We start from the raw sequence: 19,267 nt of genomic DNA, 5'->3' as shown, positions 1-19,267 counted from the left end.
TAAGGTATGCTAATACTTCCTGTTCTGCATATTTCTCCCCATAAAACCTACCCGATGCCATGGCAAAGGCATACATGGCAGTTATTAAAGATCTTCTGTTTCATACTAACAGTTCTGGCCCTATAGTGAACAAAATTCTCCAAGGAATTAATTATTACAGGATATACAGGAAGATGCCAGTAACACTATGATTTATTTCCCCAAAAGGTCAGGTCAAAATTTCTATTAATGTAATTTCATACTCACAGTTCTTTTCATCCAAAAAGCACAAAACCATTTTATAATCCTTACTCATCTTCACAAATTAATAAGTGTCAATATTAACTATTGGGGCTCCCCCCATGGTGCAGTGGTAAAAAATCCACCTGCTAACACAGGAGACTCAGGTTTGATCCCAGGGTCGGGAAGTCCCCTGGGGTAGGAAATGGCAACCCACTGAAGTATTCCTATCTGGAAAATTCCATGGACAGAGGAGCCTGGCGAGCTACAGTCAATGGGGTCGCAGAGTGGGATACGACCGAGTGACTGCGTACACACATTAACTATCACCTTAACTTTGCCTAAGGGCTGGCTGGAAGAGGGCAGGACACCCAAGAGCAGCCTGTGAGAATCCTGAGAAGCCACACGAGGACAGAAACTCTTTTCTGGCACATTCCTACCTCTGTCTGCACCTCTCTCCCTCTGAAAAAAGAATTATCCATCCCAGAGGTACCTCAGAATTACCTAAATGGTATCACTACACTTCGCAAAGAAAAAACAGAAGCCCTGAGAGGTGACCTGACCATGTTCTGTGGTCTTCACCACAGAGCCAGGTCACTAGGCTCAGAGTTGATGATCATTCCAGGGACCATCTCTTTCTCTCCTAAGCAGAGCACAGCCCTAGGAAGCTAAGCTAATTCACATCAAGGGATTCTCCCACTAGCAGCTTGCTCTCAATCATACTGTCCATTTTCTATTTCAAGTCAACAGCTAACAGGTATTAGGGGATATAGATATGAAAACCTGGGATTAAAATTTTACAGCAGGGTTTCTAATTTTTAAAATTCAAATGTGTGTGTGTTTTTTTTTATGGGAGATGTCATACTAACAGTGATTTCAACAATAATAAAATACTTCTTAAAGTAAGTGGATGGATGGTTATTTATACTTACACTGTCAATTTATCCTTGTTCTTAAGTCTGATTTGCTAATTTTCTGTCCATTTTGCTTTGTTTTCTTTATATTTCTTTCTTTCTTTTTACAAATTAATCTTTCCTTTCACTAAACACAATTTAAAATAAAAAACCAAAGACTTTTGGTTGTGCCATGCAGCATGTGAGATCTTATTTCCCCAACCAGGGCTTGAACCTACATACCCAGCATTGGAAGCACAGAGTCTTAACCACTGAACCGCCAGGAAAATCTCACTAGATGTATGTTCTGACATAAGAGAATACTTTCTTTGAAACTGTTCACCATGAAAGAGTTTTAGATTATTGTTACTATCCATTTCTCTTTCTCAAAGATTTTTATCTTTACATTTTAGTTCCACTGTATTCCCAGGGTCTCCCTGTTTAACATAAGTTTTCAAAAAGATTTTATGTTAGTGATTTTTCATCTTTTATTTCTTGCTCTATAAATAGGAGTCACCTATTTTATATATATTTTTTTCTTAATATAGATTGGGGAGAATGGCATTGAAACATGTAAAATATCATGTATGAAATGAGTTGCCAGTCCAGGTTCGATGCACGATACTGGATGCTTGGGGCTGGTGCACTGGGACGACCCAGAGGGATGGAATGGGGAGGGAGGAGGGAGGAGGGTTCAGGATGGGGAACACATGTATACCTGTGGCGGATTAATTTTGATATTTGGCAAATCTAATACAGTTATGTAAAGTTTAAAAATAAAATAAAATTAAAAAAAAAAAAAAAAGAAAGTGAAGTTGCTCAGTCGTGTCCAACTCTTTGCGACCCCACGGACTGTAGCCTACAGGTTCCTCTGTCCATGGGATTTTCCAGGCAAGAATACTAGAGTGGGTTGCCATTTCCTTCTCCAGGAGATCTTCCCGACCCAGGGATTGAACCCGGGTCTCCCACATTGTAGGCAGATGCTTTACCATCTGAGCCACCAGGCAAATATATATATATATTTTTTATTGAAGTACAGTTGACTTACAATGTTTCAGGTACACAGCAAGGTGATTCAGTTATACATATACACATGTATTATCTTTGAAATTATTTTCTATTATAGGTTATCACAAGATATTGACTATAGTTTTCTGTGCTATACAGTAAACCTTCATTGCTTGTTGCATATCTATTCTTTTTACTCAAAATCTAGCATTCTATTTACACTAGAATAAGTGGAGTCAAAATATCATAAATAGTTTAGTTAGGCTTTTAGTTCTTAAAAGTCCCAAAACCAAGTTTGGAAGTTCAAACAACAGACTACAAGGGCTTTCAATCTCAACTAATTATAAGGAAAAAAAAAAGAAAAACAGAAATAGGGGTACCATTCATGGGGTGAAAAGAACTGAATATCTCTGACTCCATACACACTTGAAAAAAAGATGGAAATTACTGACCAAAAACAAAACCAGGTGAACATTTAGTTCATTTAGATGTTCACTGGACACAAGCTGGTCAATCAGGTATTCCATTATGACAAAAACAAAATTAAAACCATGGATGAAATGCTGAAGTCCACAGATAGTTGCACAAATAGCACACTTGCACAGAAGACACCGCCAACCCCAGGCTGTCAGCACTCAGGCTGCACTGCCACGGCACAGTGTAAAACAGACAACACTCTGATGTCAGTGTACAGGCAGTCTGTGGGAGTCAATGTGTTCTTTAGGAAAGTGTGGGCTCCATCATCAGCACTAGAACTTTATTTTAAATACAGGGGGAAAAAGTCATGCTTATCTCAAAAGGCTCAGTTGTAATATGTCATTAGATTTTTAATGAAAACAAAATCAGCTTGTTCGGATTTATATTTATATTGTGTTGGGGGTAAGGTAGAAGGCCTGGGCTGGAGAATGAAGGTAAAATGAATCTAGTCATTAAATGTTCTTATTCCCATCAGACTCCATTTTTTAGACTCAGGGTTTTGAGATTTGCTTTAGCCGGCTTAAGACTTGTAGCTTGGTGCTCTAAGTCCAGTCAAGAAAAATAAGGAAATACTGCATAAAAGTAGGGCAAGTCAAGACTGAATACATGTTTTGAGCTCAGACAAAGTGTTTGAGGCTCCAGAGTCCTGGAAAAGCAGGGTTTCCGAGAGGCAGAAGTTAGCAGGGGAGTGACAGACCTGAGGATCAGCACAGAATTGTCACTGCTATTTTGCAAACTCTCCAAATTTGCAAACTCTCCAATTTTGCAAACTCTCCAAACTTCTGGTCAGACACCAATTCTCAGTTTGAGCTCTATTAAATAGTCACACTAAAATGCTAACCTTGATGATTAATAAAAACATGTAAATGCACTTACTTATAGCTTCGAAAGTAAATCTTCCCATTCAGTGCAGTGAAGTGTAGAACATACTCTAAACCAGCCAGGCGGATATTTGATACCGTGGGGCCTCTGAAGAAATCTAAAAGCACACATTAGGTCGTTAAAAAAAATTTTTTTTAAGACCAACATACCTTTAAAATTCAGTTACAAATTAGCTGCATTCTAAATAAATGGAACTCTTTAATGTCTTATCTAAAAAAGGTAAGTAGCACAAAACTGATCCCTGAAAAATGTGATGGTCCCATCCTTCTATCATTTAATCTCATGACTGTATTTCTGTGTTTAGTTCACTGAGCCATGTATTAGGTTGGTGCCAAAATAACTGCAGTTTTTGCATTGTTGAAACTTGGTGTTTGATATTGGAATACATTCTAAATAAATGTGGTTATACTATTTATCATTTTAATGTGAATTTCCTGCTTTATGGTTTTCTGCTTATGATTTACTATTGCTGTTTATTTTATATTTATCCTAGACTATGGAGATGATGTTAGACAAAAAGCAAATTTGAGGGACTTTCTTATCCGAGTTCAAAAGGGGTCATAAAGTAGCGGAGACAGCTCACAACATCAACAATGTATTTGGCCCAGGAACTGCTAACCAACGTACAGTGCAGGAGTGGTTCAAGAAGTTTTGCAAAGGAGACAATAACCTTGAAGGTGAGGAGCATAGTGGTCGGCCATCGGAAGTTGACAACGACCAGTTGAGAGCATCATCGAAGCTGATCCTCTTACAACTATATGAGAAGTTGCCAAAAAACTCAACATCAACCATTCTAGGGTCATTCAGCATTTGGAGCAAATTGGAAAGGTGAAAAAGCTCTGTAAGTGTGTGCCTTGTGAACTGACCGGAAATCAAAAAAATTGTCATTTTGAAGTGTCATTTTCTCTTACTCTATGCAACAACTGAAACATTTCTCAATCGGATTGTGACCAGCAAAAAAAGTGGATTTTACATGACAATTGGTGACGACCAGCTCAATGGCTGGACAAGAAACTCTAAAGCACTTCCCAAAGCCAAACTGGCACCAAAAAGGTCATGGTCACTGTCTGGTGCTGCCAGTCTGCTCCACTACAGCTTTTCTGAGTTCTGGTGAAACCATTACATCTGAGAAGTATGTCAGCAAATCAATGAGGTACACTGAAAACTGCAATGCCTGCAGCTGGCATGGGTCAACAGAAAGGGCCCAATTCTTCTGCAGACAACACCTAACTACACGTCGCCAATCAATGTTTCAAAAGTTGCACAAACTGCATTACAAAGTTCTGCCTCATCCAGCATATTCATGACCTCTCGCCAATCGAATACTACTTCTTCAAGCATCTTGACAACTTTTTGCAGGGAAAATGCTTCCACAACCAGCAGAACAATGCAAAAAATGCTTTCCAAGAAGTTGACTCCCAAAGCACAGATTTTTATGCTACAAAAATAAACAAACTTATTTTTTGATAGCAAAAATGTACTGATTGTAATGGTTCTTATTTTGATTAATAAAGATGTGTTTGAGCTACTTATAATGATTTAAAATTCACGGTCTGAAACCACAATTTTGTACCAACCTAATAATTTTTCAGTTTTGAAGTTCTTCTAAACCAATGCTCAGCACAAGAGTATATCATGTTTACTATGATTATTAATTTTTTAGAAAATGTAAAACAAGATATAAAATTTTAATCTACTAAGATAGATAGGTTAATATAGCAAAGGTCTATAAATATGGCTATTCAAACTTTGACTATTAAATTGAACTAGTGTTTTTTATATGGTGGAGGCCACCAAGAAAACGTCAACAAAGAATCTCAACTATATGAGCAAAGAAAAGCAACCTAAAGTGTTCAAGACAGAAAAGAACCACCAAGATAAGAGAGTAGGTTGTTTTCTCAGAGTGGTAGTAACACCCAAGTGGCACATGAGACAATTTTAAATGATATACAGGCAGATATAATCTATAATGCATTATTTATGTTATTATATACCATTTTACATATAGAGTAGGAACATACAATTTCTTTTTAAAAAGAGAAATCAATATAAAGAAAAATCTCCAGTGAACAACACTATGGATACTACATGGACATGGCTAAAGTTATAAAGATGACACATGAATGAAAAAAGTTTGGAAAATACATTAGTGAAGTTTGGTCACCTCATTCTACACATAAGAAGACCGAACCTGAAGGAAGCTAAATGGAAACATACAAATAACATTCAGCTGAGGCAAGGTCATGCATAAAAAGTCATCCAACTTAATTACTTAGGAAGAGCTGCCACAAGACAGATGATGTCATGAACAGGAAATATCTCATATTCTGTCCCAATTGCAGCTACCCAGCACTTTTCCTCCATCTTCCCATTAGCTCATAAGATGGGAATAATCTCCATGTGCATGGACATACATATCTTTTGTAGTTTGCCTTTTCCTTCTTATGGATAACTAAGAGAAAATCACATTGCTAATGTATATAAAACAGACATAAGCATGCCAACACATGTACATAACACCTTTCCTTACTACCCCAAACAAATATTCCTCAGGGATACTTTTATAAACCAAATATACTTTTAAAATTCTGATCTAAAATTTGATCAGAATAATGAGAAACTTTCTCATAATTTTACCAAACCCCGACTCTTTCAGTGGCCAAGTTAATAAAGCCCCACTCACTGTTGTGGCAGCATTACTGAAGTCAGAGTCTTTCTGGAGAACAAGATATGTAAATTTCAGTCTCCCCTGAAACAGCTTTTGCAATGCAAACCATACAGGCATGTGTTTATCCATAAGATTTTAAGAAAGAAAGAAAAAATGAAATGAGGTAGCAAGTTTTAAGAACATTACCCTTAGCTCACACCATACACAAAAATTAACTCAAAATGGATCATAACTCTAAATCTAAGATATGACTTCAACAATATATATAATATAAATTATAACAAATTATATATATGCACATATATATGAAAAAAGTCTTTGCAGCCTTGAGATAAGCAAAGGTTTCTTAAACAAAACACTGCATAAACATACCATTAAAGGAAAAAATGGATAAAGTAGATTTCACAAAAATTTAAAACTTCTGCTCTTTAAAAGAAATCACTGTTTGCAGATGACAGGATACTATATAAAGAAAATCATAAAGATGCCACCAAATATCTACTAGAGCTTATCAATGAATATACACAGAAATCTGTTGCATTTCTATACACTTAACAGCACACTAGCAGAGAAATTAAGGAAACAATCCCATTAACAATCATGTCAAAAAGAATAAAATACCTAGGAAAAAACCTACTTAGGAATTTGGTAAAAGACCTATACTTGGAAAACTGTAAGACAACGGATGAAAGAAACTGAAGATGACAAACACATGGAAAGACACACTGTTCATGAGCTGGAAGAATTACGTTAAAATGACCATAATTCTCTATAGATTCCAATGCAATTGGATTCCTATCAAATTACCAATGGCAAAGAACTAAAACAATTTTTAAATGTGTATGGAAACGCAAAAGACCCAAATAGTCAAACAGTTGTTTCATGTCCGGTTCTAACTGTTGCTTCTTGACATGCATACAGGTTTCTCAGACCAATAAGGTAGTTTGGTAGTCCCATTTCTTTTAAGAATTTCCACAGTGTGTTGTGATCCACACAGTCAAAGGCTTTCACCATAGTCAATGAAGCAGAAGTAGATGTTTTTCTGGAATTCCCTTGCTTTCTCTATGGTCCAACAAATGTCGGCAATTTGATCTTTGCCTTTTCTAAACCCAGCATGTACATCTGGAAGTTCTCAGTTCATGTACTGCTGAAGCCTACCTAGCTTGAAGGATTTTGAGCATAACCTTGCTAGGATGTGAAATGAGCACAACTGTACAGTAGTTTGAAAAATCTGAGAGTGGAATGAAAGCTAACCTTTTCCAGTCCCATGGCCCCTGCTGAGTTTCCTAAAGTGAAAGAAGGTGTTACTCACTCAGTTGTGTCTGACTCTTTGTGACCACATGCACAGTAGCCCACCAGGCTCCTTTGTCCATGGAATCCCCCAGTAAAGAATACTGGAGTGGGTTGTCACTTCCTTCTCCAGGGATCAAACCCAGGTCTCCTGCATTGCAGGCAAATTCTTTACTGTCTGAGCCACCAATTTGTCTTCTAACACCTTAGTTCTGTTAAGCCAGAATAAAAACTTGCTTAAACAGAAGTAAGGGGGTAGGAGACAAATCAGTTCGAGTCAGAAGAAAAGCCCCAGTTTGAAAATTTTTTCAATGGATCAATTCTAAACAAAAGTAACACCTTAAGTGTGACTGTGTCCATGAGTAAAAACACTGGAAAAGGGCACAGTAGGTTGACCACAGTGTTGATGAGAAATACCAGGAGATTTGCAGTCAGAGATCAGATCAGATCCTGATTCTGCCACTTATTACCTCTTCACTCTGCACAAAAGTAAACTGGTCTCAATTTCTTCATCCACGACATGGGAATAATATTACCATAATGAATCAAGTGTTTGCTTAATTTCTAGTGTAGTTACATTTGGAAATGAGGCCTCTATGGAAACAATTCAGGTGAAATGACGTATGTCATAAGGATGGGTCTGATCCCATAGGGTTAGTGTTTTGAAAAGAGGAGACACTAGAAAACTTCAACCTCTCTTTCCTCTTCTCCCTCCTTCCCTTCCTCCCCAAGGAAAAGCCTTGTGAGCACATAGCAAAAAGCCAGCAAGAGAGTCCTCAGCAGAAACCTGGACTCTTAGAACTGTGAGAAAATAAATTTCTATTGTTTATAAGCTACCCAGTCAGTCTATGGTATTTTGTTATGGCAGCCTGAGCAGACTCATAGAATTACCTTTGTAAAAGGTGTAGAAAGGATTACATTTAATAAACTATCTAACCTAATCTATGGTAGTTATTTTCATTATTATATGCTCAAACTACCGCACAACTGCACTCATCTCACATGCTAGTAATGCTCAAAATTCTCCAAGCCAGGCTTCAGCAATATGTGAACCATGAACTTCCTGATGTTCAAGCTGGTTTTAGAAAAGGCAGAGGAACCAGAGATCAAATTGCCAACATCCGCTGGATCATAGAAAAAGCAAGAGAGTTCCAGAAAAACATCTATTTCTGCTTTATTGACTATGCCAAAGCCTTTGACTGTGTGAATCACAATAAACTGTGGAAAATTCTGAAAGAGATGGGAATACCAGACCACCTGATCTGCCTCTTGAGAAATTTGTATGCAGGTCAGGAAGCAACAGTTAGAACTGGACATGGAACAACAGACTGGTTCCAAATAGGAAAAGGAGTTCGTCAAGGCTGTATATTGTCACCCTGCTTATTTAACTTCTATGCAGAGTACATCATGAGAAACGCTGGACTGGAAGAAACACAAACTGGAATCAAGATTGCTGGGAGAAATATCAATAACCTCAGATATGCAGATGACACCACCCTTATGGCAGAAAGTGAAGAGGAACTCAAAAGCCTCTTGATGAAAGTGAAAATGGAGAGTGAAAAAGTTGGCTTAAAGCTCAACATTCAGAAAACGAAGATCATGGCATCCGGTCCCATCTCTTCATGGGAAATACATGGGGAAACAGTGGAAACGGTGTCAGACTTTATTTTTCTGGGCTCCAAAATCACTGCAGATGGTGACTGCAGCCATGAAATTAAAAGACGCTTACTCCTTGGAAGGAAAGTTATGACCAACCTAGATAGCATATTCAAAAGCAGAGACTACTTTGCCAACAAAGGTTCATCTAGTCAAGGCTATGGTTTGTCCTGTGGTCATGTATGGATGTGAGAGCTGGACTGTGAAGAAGGCTGAGCGCCGAAGAATTGATGCTTTTGAACTGCGGTATTGGAGAAGACTCTTGAGAGTCCCTTGGACTGCAAGGAGATCCAACCAGTCCATTCTGAAGGAGATCAGCCCTGGGATTTCTTTGGAAGGAATGATGCTAAAGCTGAAACTCCAGTACTTTGGCCACCTCAGGTGAAGAGTTGACTCATTGGCAAAGACTCTGATGCTGGGAGGGATTGGGGGCAAGAGGAGAAGGGGACGCCAGAGGATGAGATGGCTGGATGGCATCACTGACTCGATGGACGTGAGTCTGAGTGAACTCTGGGAGTTGGTGATGGACAGGGAGGCCTGGCGTGCTGCGATTCATGGGGTCGCAAAGAGTCGGACACGACTGAGCGACTGATCTGATCTGATCTGATATATACACTAAAGTAGAATAAGAATTAGGAAATGAGAAGGTTAAAATAAAACAACGACCATAGATGTAGATATGGCCACTAACACAGACAAAGGCAAAGAAGAAAAAAAGTAACTGAGGTAATTAGATTTACGATAGACTTTAAAGGAACACTAATTAAAACTAACCTATTACTTGATTCATTATCATCTTTACATACAAGAAGTTGTTTACTTTGTTGTTTTAGTCACTAAGTCATATCTGACTCTTTCGAGACTCCAGGGACTGTAGCCCACCAGGCTCCTCTGTCCATGGGATTTCCCAGGCAAGAATACTGGAGTGGGTTGCCATTCCCTTCTCCAAGGGATCTCTGCACCCAGGAATGGAACCCACATCTCCTGCTTGGCAGGTGGATTCTTTACCACTGAGCCACCTGGGAAGCCCCATATAAGGAGTAGTCACACTTAAAAGTAACCATAAAAATAAGGATGGACTGGGAGTTCCCTGATAGTCTAGTGGTTAGGACTAGGCCCTTTAACTGCCATGGCCTGGGTTCAATCCCTCATTCTGGTTGGGAAACTAAGATCCCACAGGCCACACAGTGTAACCAAAATTTAAAAAAAAAAAAAGGATGGACTGAATAGAAAAGCAGGACCCACTAAGATTAACTACAAATCTATATAATATTTAGGGCTTCCCTTGTGGCTCAGCTGGTAAAGAATCCGCCTACAATGTGGGAGACCTGGGTTTGATCCCTGGGTTGGGAAGGTCCCCTGGAGAAGGGAAAGGCTCCCCACTTCAATATTCTGGCCTGGAGAATTCCATGGACTGGATAGTCCATGGGGTCACAAAGAGTCGAACACGACTGAGCAACTTTCACTCACTCACACTTATAAAATATTTTAAGGAAGCAAAAGAGAAGCAAAATTCAGAATGAGCAAAATAGATACCTGGCATGAAAATACTGAAGTTAACTTTTCTTTCTGGCCAATTACAAACAAAAACAGAACTTCCTAACAGGAGAAAAGCCCCTGATAAATTCTCTTTACCTACTGCTCTACATTTGAACACACAACACCAACCAGGTTGCAAATCTGCAACTTTCTTATTTATATTAAAAACTCAACTCTAAGTGACAATCTTACTATCCCTCTACCTGTATTTCTTCTTTCCCTATGCCTTTGTGGTTTTTACTCCCTATTGCTCATCACTGCATTATGTGGTTATTCCTGCCATCTAGTGGAAGCACAAAATAAGAAGATAACCATTTAAACAAAAGCAACAAACCTCCGTTTCTAACAAATTATAAGTACTTCTCTCATTAATAGTAATTAAACATAAGAACAAGGAGAGAAAAGCTGGAAATCTGGGCGAATGCAATACAAGTACTAGAAATCTTGGCTAAAAAGAAAAGTTCCCTGATGTTCCCAAATATGTAATATTCAAAGAAATATTGGTCCTTGTCTTCCATGTATGGTTTTTTTTTAAATCCATGGAAAACAGAGGTAAGAACCTAAAGTAAAGACTCTGCAAAGGTATTATTTACCATGGGCAGTATGAAGAGCAGAAGCAGAAAGCACAAACTTTGGGTTTTGATTCTGCCTCACCTACTTAATAACACTTAACCTCTCTGAGCCTCCATCTTCCCATCTGTATATTGAAATGTTACCAAACTCAAGAGCTTTAGTAAGGATTAAGGAGGTAATAGAAATACTTAGTTTTTCAAAAATAGCCATTATTAATAAGAGAAATGAGAAGTCCTGAAAATTGTATTCCTGACAGGACCATAAGTAATTCCAATAAAGTAACATGAAAGCAATGTGTCCGCCCACAAACCTTCTTCGGTTGGCTCAGACTTGTAAAGAGCATATATTTAATTTATTTATAAAATATATCCAAGCAACTTTTCAAAGTGATCTAGGGCAAAGTAATGTGAAAACCCAAAAGAAGGGCAACTAAAAAAGTTAAGGCATAGCTTGTAACAATGATACAAGAAAAGCTCAAATTGAACACATTATTTAAACTTAAGAAAATTCCAATGAGTATCAAAAGAGTATCTCTAGGGATAAACTAAATTACTTTTCAGAGTTAGAATACATCTGTGGAGATGTGATCACAGAGTATTAAGTATTAGTAACCTTTAAGAAATCATAGAGAGCTTTCGTTGAAGTCTTCCCTGCCTCCACTGCCATCATGTCTAAATCAGAGTCTCCCAAAGAACCCGAACAGCTGCGGAAGCTCTTCATCAAAGGATTGAGCTTTGAAACAACCGAGAGTCTGAGGAGCCATTTTGAGCAATGGGGAACGCTCACAGACTGTGTGGTAACGAGGGATCCAAACACCAAGCGCTCCAGAGGCTTCGGGTTTGTCACATACACCACGGTGGAGGTGGATGCGGCCATGAATGCAAGGCCACACAAGGTGGACGAAGAGTTGTGGAACCAAAGAGGGCCGTCTCAAGAGAAGATTCTCACAGACTTGGTGCTCACTTAACTGTGAAAAAGATTTTTGTTGGTGGCATTAAAGAAGACACTGAAGAACATCACCTGAGAGATCATTTTGAACAGTATGGGAAAATTGAAGTGATTGAAATCATGACTGACCAAGGCAGTGGCAAAAAGAGAGGCTTTGCTTTCGTACTCTTCGATGACCTTGACTCCGCAGAAAAGATTGTCATTCAGAAATACCACACTGTGAATGGCCACAACTGTGAAGTGAGAAAAGCCCTGTCTAACCAAGAGATGGCTAGTGCTTCATTCAGCCAGAGAGGTTGAAGTGGTTCTGGAAACTTTGGTGGCGGTCGTGGAGGTGGTTTTGGTGGGAATGACAACTTTGGTCGTGGAGGAAACTTCAGTGGTCAAGGTGGCTTTGGTGGCAGCCGTGGTGGTGGTGGATATGGTGGCAGTGGGGATGGATATAATGGATTTGGTAATGATGGAAGCAATTTTGGAGGTAGCGGAAGCTACAATGATTTTGGCAATTACAACCATCAATCTTCAAATTTTGGACCCATGAAAGGAGGAAACTTTGGAGACAGAAGTTCTCTCCACCTGTGGTGGTGGAGGCCAATACTTTGCCAAACCACGAAACCAAGGTGACTATGGTGGCTCCAGCAGCAGGAGCTATGGCAGTGGCGGAAGGTTTTAATTACTGCCAGGAAACAAAGCTTAGCAGGAGAGGGGAGCCAGAGAAGTGACAGGGAAGCTACAGGTTACCACAGATTTGTGAACTCAGCCAAGCACAGTGGTGGCAGGGCCTAGCTGCTACAAAGAAGACATGTTTTAGACAATACTCATGTGTATGGGCAAAAAACTCGAGGACTGTACTTGTGAATAATTGTGTAACAGGTTATTTTAGTTTCTGTCCTGTGGAAAGTGTAAAGCATTCCAACAAAGGGTTTTAATGTAGATTTTTTTTAGTACCCATGCTGTTGATTGCTAAATATAACAGTCTGATCATGACGCTGAATAAATGTCTTTTTTTTCTTTTTTTAATGTGCTGTGTAAAGTTAGTCTACTCTGAAGCCATTTTGGTAAACTACCCCAACAGTGTGAAGTTAGAATTCCTTCAGGGTGATGCCAGGTTCCATTTGAAATTTATTTACAACCTGCTTGGTGGAGAAGCTGTTATCTTCAGAACCTTGGTGTAGTTGAACTGACAGTTACTGTGTTGTGACCTGGAGTTCACCATTAAAAGGGTCACCTGTGCAAAGTCATGGAGTTTGTTTTACTTTTTTGGTTATTAATCATTGTTGGCACATCCTATGCAATATATCTAAATTGAATTATGGTACCAGATAAAGTTATAGATGGGAATGAAGCTTGTGTATTATCCATTATCATGTGTAATCAATAAAAGATTTAATACCCTCTTGAAAAAAAAAAAGAAATCATAGAGAACAATAATGCCAGCTTTTCAACAAAGAAGAGAAAAAGTGGTTTAAAATTGGTAAATCTAACAGCAATCTCAGGCAATAACTACACTGTATACTGGAATTCAAGAAAGTGACCTGTGAACACATAGAAAGGGATGTTGTCATTAGATGAAACATTAGGAATGAATATTGTTCACTAAGAATCAGTCACCTATAAAACAACCTTAGGAGGGTTTTTGTTTTTGTTTTTAAATGGAAAAGGGAGGAAGGAAATTGGTGGAGGTCAAGAAAGCAAATTATATGGGGTCATAGTGTGAAACGCCTTGTGTATCAGACTAAGAGAAACTAACAGAGGTTTTTGAATTGGGAGTAGATGATGTATAATAATCTTTAAAATAGAACTTTTCAATTTTGTAAATTTAATAATGCCAATAATGATAGGAGATGGGTGCAAGAATGTAGTAAAGTGTAAAATGCCATATAAATAGGTTGGTACCAAAGTTACCACACTATCAGAAAGAATAATGATCTATAGAGTATAATATCCCTTTAACTCTCTCTGTCTAGTGGGGAATAAACAAAATAATGAAAAGGAAAAAGAGAGATCAAAAGAAAAAAGCTGTTTATCCAGAGTGAAGCTGCAAACTGCCACCACCAATGAAAAGTCTTAGAATGTCTACTTGAGCTCACCTGCAAATAAGAATTAAAATACTTACCAATAAGAAGACTTTTTAGTCTTCTGTAGTCTTCTGTTACATCAAAATCATCACCTGCAAATATTAACATGGGTTTTGTTCCCTCAGGACATTTACTATTCTAGGAAATAAAAAAATGTAATTATATAATTATCAAGTCTAAACTGTTTATATGCTGATTTTCAAGTAGTCAATATTGATAGCAACCCATTTTCATATTTTCTTAACTGTCCTAAAACTTTATCTATGAATACTGATTTTACTTATCGTTCTTGGCCCCACTGCAAGGCATGTGGGATCTTAGTTCCCCAATCAAGAATTGAACCTGTGACCCCTGCACTGGAAGCACGGTCTTAACTACCAGAATGCCAGGAAGTACCTATGAATACTGATTTTAGACTTAAAACTAGAGTGGGGATTTTTTCATTTACACATTTTTTTAATACTAAAAAATATTTTTTTTCATTCTACTTTCTTAGTATCAAATTAATAAGTGATTAAAGAATGAGGTAAGCTACTTTCTATGCAAAGAATAAAATAAAGAGCTAAGCTGGAAAACAAACATATCCCTCTAACAGCCAACATTTCAGAGCTGAAATAAATTTAATTTCTTTGAATTATTTGTAACAATATGCTTTTCCTACTGTGTCATTTGTAGTATTTTAAAATGTCATTTGTTGTATTTTAAAATGAAAACTAAATAAACTACCAGCTAAACATTCACATGGGAAGCAATATGTTATACAAGCTACAGAAAATATGGGCAGTCCTCACTCAACAGAATCAAAGCTCTTACTACAAAAAGTGTTTTGTCTAGTTCTGGCTTTTCTTTTTCTTTTCTTTATTTTTTGGTTGCACTGCATGGTTTGTGGGATCCTAGTTCCCAAACCTGGGATTGAACCTGGGGCCTTCGGCAGTGAAAGCTCAGAGTCCTAATTGGACCTCCAGGGATCTCTCTAATTCGAGATTTTCAATACCAAAAGGAATTGTGAATTTTTGTTTTACCAAAGTGAAAAAAAAGACAAAAACCAAAGAGAAAAAATTCTTTAACTAAAGGATTAATTTAGGGAAGAAAAATGATTGTCGGTCTGAGCTTTCCATTGATCCTAATATCTTTACTCTGACACTAATCAAGGATTTTCCAAATTGGGGGATAAGGAGGTGATAGACAACAAACAAACAAACACCCTCTGCCATTGGACCAGAGGTCATTTGTTGCTTCCCAGTTCACCATGACCACTCTTGTTGACATTCTCTGCTTTCAACCTGAACCTGAACTGTCTACTTAGGAGATGGGCTAAGTCTGATTGAGGGCCTGAATAGACCTTCCAGGCCCACTGACTCTTCCATGTTCATCTGTGCCTGAAAAGCTAGTGAAAGTTAAGTCGCTCTGTCATGTCTGACTCTTTGCAACCCTGTGGACTGTAGCCTACCAGGTTTCTCTGTCCATGGGATTCTCCAGGCAAGAATACTGGAGTGGGTTGCCATTTCCTTCTCCAAGGGATCTTCCCAACCCAGGGATCAAACCCAGGTGTCCCGTATTGCAGGCAGACGCTTTAACTTCTGAGCCACCGGGGAAGCCCTAACTAACCTTAAATTTTAAATCATCTCATTCTTTAGACTTATTCTATGCAGAATAACCATCCCTAGAATTTTGATCATCTTAGAAAACAAGTTTCTAGAATAATCACTCTATTTCCTGGTAGTGTCTAATCACTTGTTGCTTAAGCGTTAACAAAAGGATGAAGCTTGGCAATAAAAGTGGGCAAGTCAGAAAAGAAATGCCTGGTAAAGATGTCTTTAAAATGAGGAGGTAGAAATAAAGAGGAAATAAATCTGGAGAGAAAGTGCAACAAGACATGCAACTTCAAAACAAACTAGAAATATAAGCTTGCATAATAACCAAATAACAGGTCATAGTGAAGGCGACTGGTTAATGGCCTATATAGGGATTGCCAATGTAAGCACATTCTCATCAGTTAATGAATTTTATAGTTATGGATATGTTCCATGAGTGAAAATTTAGTACTCAATTTAAACGGTTCTTGTTAAGAAGAAGGCTGCCAAACAGTAATGACTTTGTGGTCCAGTTTAGAAGCTACACAGTGACAGGGTATTTCTTTGCTTTGGAAGGGAAGTATAAAGACCAGAGGGGTTGGCGTGTAGGCATCAGCCAGCGCTCACATCCACTATCAGGTGACCATACTAGCAGCAGTGGCACTGCTCATCTCCAGAGACTCATACACAGCCCCAAAGAGAACTGTAATAAAATGATGGCATCCACAATAAAGCATCACAGTTTACATATTTTTCAAAATACTTTTCAACATATTATTTTCACTGATATATTTTCACATATATTATCTCATTTGACATTGTTACACCTATTTAACACTTGACTGCCAATTGTGGGTCAGGGAAATAACTGATTTATCAGGTCACAAATGTCACCTAAATGACCAGCAAAGGCCTCAAACCCAAGTGTTCTGTCTCTAAATCCAATCTCACTGTTCTACCCTGCACCTGAGGAGGCTCATGTAGCTGATTAAGTGGGGATCTGATAAAAGCTCTTTTTTAAATCTACAGGAAATCTAGAAGGCATGTCCTCTTCTTAGGGGAGGCTGGGAAAAGGAGTGATTATGTATTTGCTATAATTCTTTCAACTATACCAAGATCCTCAAAGATCCATAAACTGAGAACAATTACATAACCTTCCATTAAAAGACTTCAATATCCTTTCTTTCAAAATTCTTGAGTCCTAATGCTCCCCAGCCTGTTGGCTAAGATCAAGTATAGTACCAAAGTCCTTGAATACTAATCTTAGTTGTACCATTTACTATAGGTATGACCCTAGGTCATCAACGGAATTCCTTTGGCCTCTGTCACCAAATCTATACAACAGGGAAAATAATTTTGGCCTTAGAGGGCAGCTAAGAGGTCATAGTGAAATGTTGTGTTTGCTGGACAAGATCAAGCCAGGAGCAGAGGTCAGAGGGAGCAGAAGCCCAATTTGGATCCAGGAGCTGCATTAGGACAGTTTTTTTGCCTTTCTAAAACTATTTACTACTTTCTATTTCATAATCCCAAACAAAGGAGACACAAAGGTGCCAGTCCTCAAGGAGAGAAGTGAGCTAGCAATTTGATGGCTAGCAGCCAAAATACTCTAGGATCACCCAGAGCTTCCCAGGTTTAGAACAGGGTTCACTTTGAAAACTGTGAAATTTCTGAGGTTCCACAAAATAGGTGCTATGATAATTCAGAGGGAGAGGATAGCACTTCTACTATGGGCCTAAAAGAGAGTTAGTAACAACTCTGAATTCTAACTGCCTACATATATGTTATACACTGTAAATATCTTCCTCTTTTTAAAGATAAAATGAAATTGTGCTTTTTAGTTTTTAGAGCATACTGGATGGCACCCCACTCCAGTACTCTCGCCTGGAAAACCCCATGGGCGGAGGAGCCTGGAAGGCTGCAGTCCATGGGGTCGCGAAGAGTCGGACACAACTGAGCGACTTCACTTTCACTTTTCCCTTTCATGCATTGGAGAAGGAAATGGCAGCCCACTCCAGTATTCTTGCCTGGAGGATCCCAGGGATGGGGGAGCCTGGTGGGCTGCTGTCTATGGGGTCACACAGAGTTGGACACGACTGAAGTGACTTAGCAGCAGCAGCAGCAGCATAAAAACCAAGTTCTTTCTCATTTATGCTACAAAACTGTATCCTTACTCTTCACCACAAGATGTCACTATTGCCCAAGAGCAAAATAAAATGCTTATTTAAAAAAAATCATTTATCTTACCTTAATATCTTTAAGGGAGACAAATTTCTCAATACCTAATTCAATCATATCCAGCACATGGTAGTCATACATACGACCTAGAAAAAAAACACATTCTCTTTTAATCATTTATTTTTTCAAAAGAGCTGCCTTATATTCACCTACTTATCTGCCTCTTTTTTTTATCCTTTAATCTCCCAGACATGTTCCTTCTTTCTTAAATTTTCAACTCCACCTAGAATGAACTGTTACAACCTTGGTCCTGGAAAGGATCTTAAAAGATCACTTAGCCAAACTTCCTTATTTTACAGAAGAGCAAATAAAAGTCCATGGAAGGTAATGAGCTTGCCATTGAGTCACTGACTGTGCCAACCCAAGTCTCAATACAGAGCAAGGGTTTATTTTCAAATATGTTTATTACACAGGTATTTATTATGAAAGGGTCACTTTATGTGAATAAGTATGATACTTTTTTTTCCTAACTCTAATACTGATTTTAGGATATATGTTTTATAGCAAAAAACCTCTACAACTTGATCAAATGTGATATTACATGCCCATCCTTTACCTGCAGACTGGTAGATAAATAAAAAACTAGCTTAGTGTTTACTGGTTACTCCTGAATATCATCAATCTGAGCCACAGAACTGACTCTATAAAAGTTTTAAAAAGTAAATGACATTTACCTATTACTAGATTATTTGGCCGCTTCTTATTATGGGAGCCAAACATGAATAAAGAACAATCTGACTTCTTTGAAAAAAATTCCTGTAAAACCAAAGAAATTCCATTAAATCAATGCATAAATATAAGAACTTTAAGAATTGCACTTCTCTGAAATAAAAGGTACTCAAACTGGAAGGGAAGGGGTAAAACTGTCATTATATGCAGAAGACATGATACTAAATACAGAAAATCCTAGAGTCCACATAAAAACTATTAGAACTGCTTGATGAATTCAGCAAAGTAGCAGGATACAAGATTAACATACAGAAACATGCTGCATTTCTTTATACTAACAAGGAAATACCAGAAAGGGAAAGTAAAAGGAAAAAAAAATCCCTTTTTTATCACATCAAAAAAAACCCAACAACTTAGGAACAAACCTGCCCAAGCAAGTGAAAGACTTAAAGGCTGAGAACCATTAAGACAGTGACAAGGGAAACTGAAGACGATTTAAAGAAATGAAAAGACATCCCACACTCCGGATTGGAGGAATTAATATTGTTAAAATGGCCA

The 19,267-nt window shown here is 38.1% G+C and overlaps 1 protein-coding gene and 1 pseudogene across 5 annotated transcripts in view; one reads left to right on the top strand and one right to left on the bottom strand.

Annotated features, from left to right (window-relative positions):
• Positions 1-19,267, bottom strand: part of RPF2 (ribosome production factor 2 homolog) — a 37,998-nt gene that overhangs the window by 4,891 nt on the left and 13,840 nt on the right. For all 5 annotated transcript variants that reach the window (XM_025294725.2, XM_025294723.2, XM_044924408.1 and 2 more), the window contains 4 exons: positions 18,715-18,796; positions 18,050-18,126; positions 14,270-14,369; positions 3,474-3,576 (listed from right to left, as the gene is read on the bottom strand). In XM_025294725.2, coding sequence (XP_025150510.1) covers positions 3,474-3,576; positions 14,270-14,369; positions 18,050-18,126; positions 18,715-18,796 — 362 coding nt within the window. The remainder of the gene's footprint in view (positions 1-3,473; positions 3,577-14,269; positions 14,370-18,049; positions 18,127-18,714; positions 18,797-19,267) is intronic.
• LOC102404671 lies at positions 11,873-12,994 on the top strand (annotated as a pseudogene).

This window comes from Bubalus bubalis, chromosome 10 (assembly GCF_019923935.1).
Source record: "Bubalus bubalis isolate 160015118507 breed Murrah chromosome 10, NDDB_SH_1, whole genome shotgun sequence".
Taxonomy (NCBI): Eukaryota; Metazoa; Chordata; class Mammalia; order Artiodactyla; family Bovidae; genus Bubalus; species Bubalus bubalis.
Note: the sequence above shows the minus strand (reverse complement) of the source record. Positions and strands in the feature narration are given on the sequence as shown.